Genomic DNA, 3,967 nt, shown 5'->3' on the forward strand with positions numbered 1-3,967 from the left:
ATTTAAAAAAAATAATATTTTTATTTTAAAAAAAATAAATTCATAAAAAATTAACACCTCACATTTATTAATTAAAAAAATACAAATTAATTATTATTATTATTAATTATAAGGGAAGTTCTCTGGTGACCAAAGTAGTAGTGGCTAAGGGTGACCAAAGATTGACCCACAAATAAGAAGTTGACATGTGGAATGGTTGATTATAATGAGAATCATTTTAAAAATATATTTTTGTGAATTACATTAAAACAAGGAGGCATAATTTTCACAAATTTTCAAAAAAAAAAATTTGTAGGCCTTCGACAATATAAACAAAAAATGGGAAAAGCTAAATTATAAGAAAAAAACAAGAAAAATATAAATACACCGAAAAAAAAGATAAACAAAAAACTGTGCAGTTAATAAAAATAAGAAACTAAGTAAAAAAAATAAAAAATAAAAAACTACGACATTAATTTAAAGTTTATAAAATTTTTTGTTTATTATTTTTATATTTACGTAATTTTTTATATTTTAATTAAATGAGATTTTACTCAATTTGTTGATTTGGAATTTAATTACGTAAATTTAAAAATAAAAAAATAATATTTTTTTATAAACTTTAAATTAATATCATAGTTTCTTATTTTTTTTTTTTATTTGGTTTTTTATTTTTATTAACCGCACAATTTTTTGTTTATCTTTTTTTTTCGGTGTATTTATATTTTTCTTGTTTTTTTTTTTATAATTTAACTTTTCCAATTTTTTGTCTATATTGTCAAAGGCCCACAAAATTTTTTTTGAAAATTTGTGAAAATTATGACTCCTTATTTTAATGTAATTCACAAAAACATATATTAAAAATAATACTCATTGTAATCAACAATTCCACATGTTAACTTCTTATTTGTGGATCAATCTTTGATCACCCTTGGCCACTACTACCTTGGTCACCAGAAAACTTCCTTATAAATTAACTGATTAAAAATTATTTATACTTTTCCCGATGGTAATTCTTCAAGAGCCAAATATAACAACATGATCATTTTCACAAGAATCACCTCAGCGCCAAAATTATTCGCTTTCGAAAAGAAGGGTATGCGGTGAACAATGTTGAAACAAGTCAATCCAGCCACAGAATCAGAACAAGAAACATAACTCGGGAAAATTTACAAACAAGTAAAGAAGCTGGTAAGGATAGACGGAGAATAGAATGGACAAACAATAACTATCAATAATTAAATGCAAACAAAATATAAACACTGAAAGTGGATCATAACAAAATAGGATACGAAATATAATTCCATTCAAGGTGATGTCAAAGCTGAAATAAACCGACATAGTTCTAATACAATACAAAGGGAAAGTGACAAACACAACTTCAATCTTTCAAAACTATTGTTCAGTATTTTCCAGATAAACAGACTCAATAACTAAGCGGTTGCACTGGGCGGCAAAAATGCTCTTCCAGGTTGACGATTAGCCAATGGTCCATGGCACCCAAGGAGCTGAAAAAACCAAAAACAAGGAACTTCAAAGTTAAAATCCTACTAAAATAATAAAATAAAATAATCAAGCGAATACAGAATGCAAAATCTGTTCCAAAACATGCTCCCACTCTGTTCATGGGTACTTGGATACTTCTTTTATTGACATCAAAACAAAGTATACCTGTGCATTTACACCATCGGGCATAATCCTATTCTCTGACTTGAATTTCAGATAATCAGCTCGGCTAAACTTGGTGAATCCCCTGTGTAAGGATTAAAACAAGAATAATGAGTTAAACAATGCGGATGAACTATGATATCCGCAAGGAGTCACACAATGATAATATAATAACAAGAAAAACCCCAAGCAGTCAGTTACATTATTCTAAAATACAACTGTAACATAAACACAACATTTACAACTTTAAAGGATTGAAGAAAACTGAGAGCATTCATGTCCACGAATATGCATAACTTCAAGTAACAAATACATACCACTTCCTGCTGATAATAATCTTTTGACGACCAGGGAACTTGAACTTAGCACGACGGAGAGCCTCCTGTGCATGATGGCTGTTGCTGTCCTTGCAGCGAACAGAAAGAAGGACCTGCCCAATGGCCACCCTAGCACATGTGCCCTGTGGCTTTCCAAATGCACCTCTCATTCCAGTTTGAAGCCTATCGGCTCCAGCACATGAAAGCATCTTGTTGATCCTAAGAACATGGAATGGATGAACCCTGACTCTCAAGTGGAAAGCATCCTTTCCGGCAAACTTTGCCATATACTTGTTGCAGGCAATCCTAGCAGCTTCCAGTGCCTCACTTGAGACATTTTCCTTCTCCCAACTAACAAGGTGGACACAGAAAGGGAACTCATCCACACCCTTCTTCTTCATACCCACATCGTAAATCCTGATCTTGGGATCAGGAACACCACGGCAAAACCGTGACTTGGGGTATGGCTTGTTTTTAATTTGTCGATAACACCTAGCAGGTCCTACATCAAATAACATTAACCACTACAGTCAGACTAATGATGAACACCAGTACAAACCCCAAAAAAACAAAGAATTCAATCATTACAAATGATCCACACAACAAACAAACATTCAGATATTGGTTAAAGAACAATAAGCAATAAGAATGAGAAATTGATAGAAAATACTACAAGGTACAAAATATAAAATAGATATCATACAAAACAAAGAAAGGCTTGTCCAGTGATCAGTGATCTTAAAAAATTCTTTGAACGAAGATAAATCCCTCTATGCACGATCCTACTGTTTTCACGATTATATAGGATTGAGAATATATATTCATTGAAATTATCACCAAGCAATCTTAGAATAAACATAAATATTTCATGGAATGACTACCTACCATGGCCAACATAATATTACGACAAACCTTGAGCCAAAAGGTTTTTTCATTTTTGAAAGCATCAAAGAAGTATCTTAGATGCTACGGGTCAATTCAAACCAAAAAAGATTCAACATAAAAAAAATAATTATATGTTTCACCTCATTCAAACATAGATAAAAACAAAACAAACAAAGTTCCAGCCAATCTCTCTAGAGGCACAAGTCAGCTTACACCAATCTCATAGTAACTTCAACAACAAATGAATGAACCACTATGTAAATCCTAGTAGCAGCAACAAAAATCCTCACTTGAACAATACTCCGTTTCCCACAAGCTAGCTAAAGGAGTTTCATTTCTTTCATAAACAAACATGAAACCATCTTGCTTAATTCAAACAACTTGTGTGATTATAAAAACAAAATAAAAACACTGTTTAATTATACAGAACATATAAACCTAGCTAATAAACAAAAACCAAATTAACATATGCAGATCGAATAACGGGAACAATAAGAATCAGAAATTAAGAAATAAAAGATTCTATGAAGATTTTGGTAAAGAGTTTTGGATGCTTACTCCTCCCCATGGCTACGACTTTCTCTTCACTGAACGCGTTAGATTGAAGCTGAAACCCTAAATAGAGAGGCTTTTATAGCGCTCCATTTCTTCACGAAGAAACTAGAAACCCTATGTATGTTTTTTTTTTTTTGGGCTAAGCCCTATGAACGTGTAGATTGGAAGTTTCGCACGAGCATCCTGGGCTTAGAAAAAATCAGACATATTGGAGTTTGACAAAATTAAAATTAAATAGGCCCCTTGACCAAAAAATTAAATAGGCCCGGACAAAAACAATATTGGGCTTATAATAAAAAGATTACTATGTATTAGAGGGTAAAGAGCATTGACATCTAGACCAAAGAAAAAAACATTTGACATAACCCTACCGAAAAAAAAAAATAAACAAGAGACAGTGATTCTACTCTCGTCAACCAACTAATCAGCGACAAACTCTTAAATAAAGTTTAAATCTGTCACGAATTACTTCTTGACTTACCTGGTTGAAAAATAGTAAAATACTATGGAGGAAAAAAACATTGACATGCATCAATCACAGTGCTATGTTTGGATACTTTCTT

General features: G+C 31.8%; 1 protein-coding gene across 1 annotated transcript; it reads right to left on the minus strand.

Annotated features, from left to right (window-relative positions):
* Positions 1-1,248: 1,248 nt before the first annotated feature.
* Positions 1,249-3,540, minus strand: LOC112744070 (large ribosomal subunit protein uL16). Its single transcript, XM_025793540.3, has 4 exons — positions 3,408-3,540; positions 1,965-2,466; positions 1,651-1,732; positions 1,249-1,487 (listed from the first exon to the last, which is right to left on the minus strand). The coding sequence occupies exons 1-4, from the start codon at positions 3,415-3,417 to the stop codon at positions 1,413-1,415; spliced, it is 669 nt and encodes a 222-aa protein (XP_025649325.1). The 5' UTR covers positions 3,418-3,540; the 3' UTR covers positions 1,249-1,412.
* Between the last annotated feature and the right edge of the window lie 427 nt (positions 3,541-3,967).

Source organism: Arachis hypogaea, chromosome 14, assembly GCF_003086295.3.
Source record: "Arachis hypogaea cultivar Tifrunner chromosome 14, arahy.Tifrunner.gnm2.J5K5, whole genome shotgun sequence".
Lineage (NCBI taxonomy): Eukaryota > Viridiplantae > Streptophyta > Magnoliopsida > Fabales > Fabaceae > Arachis > Arachis hypogaea.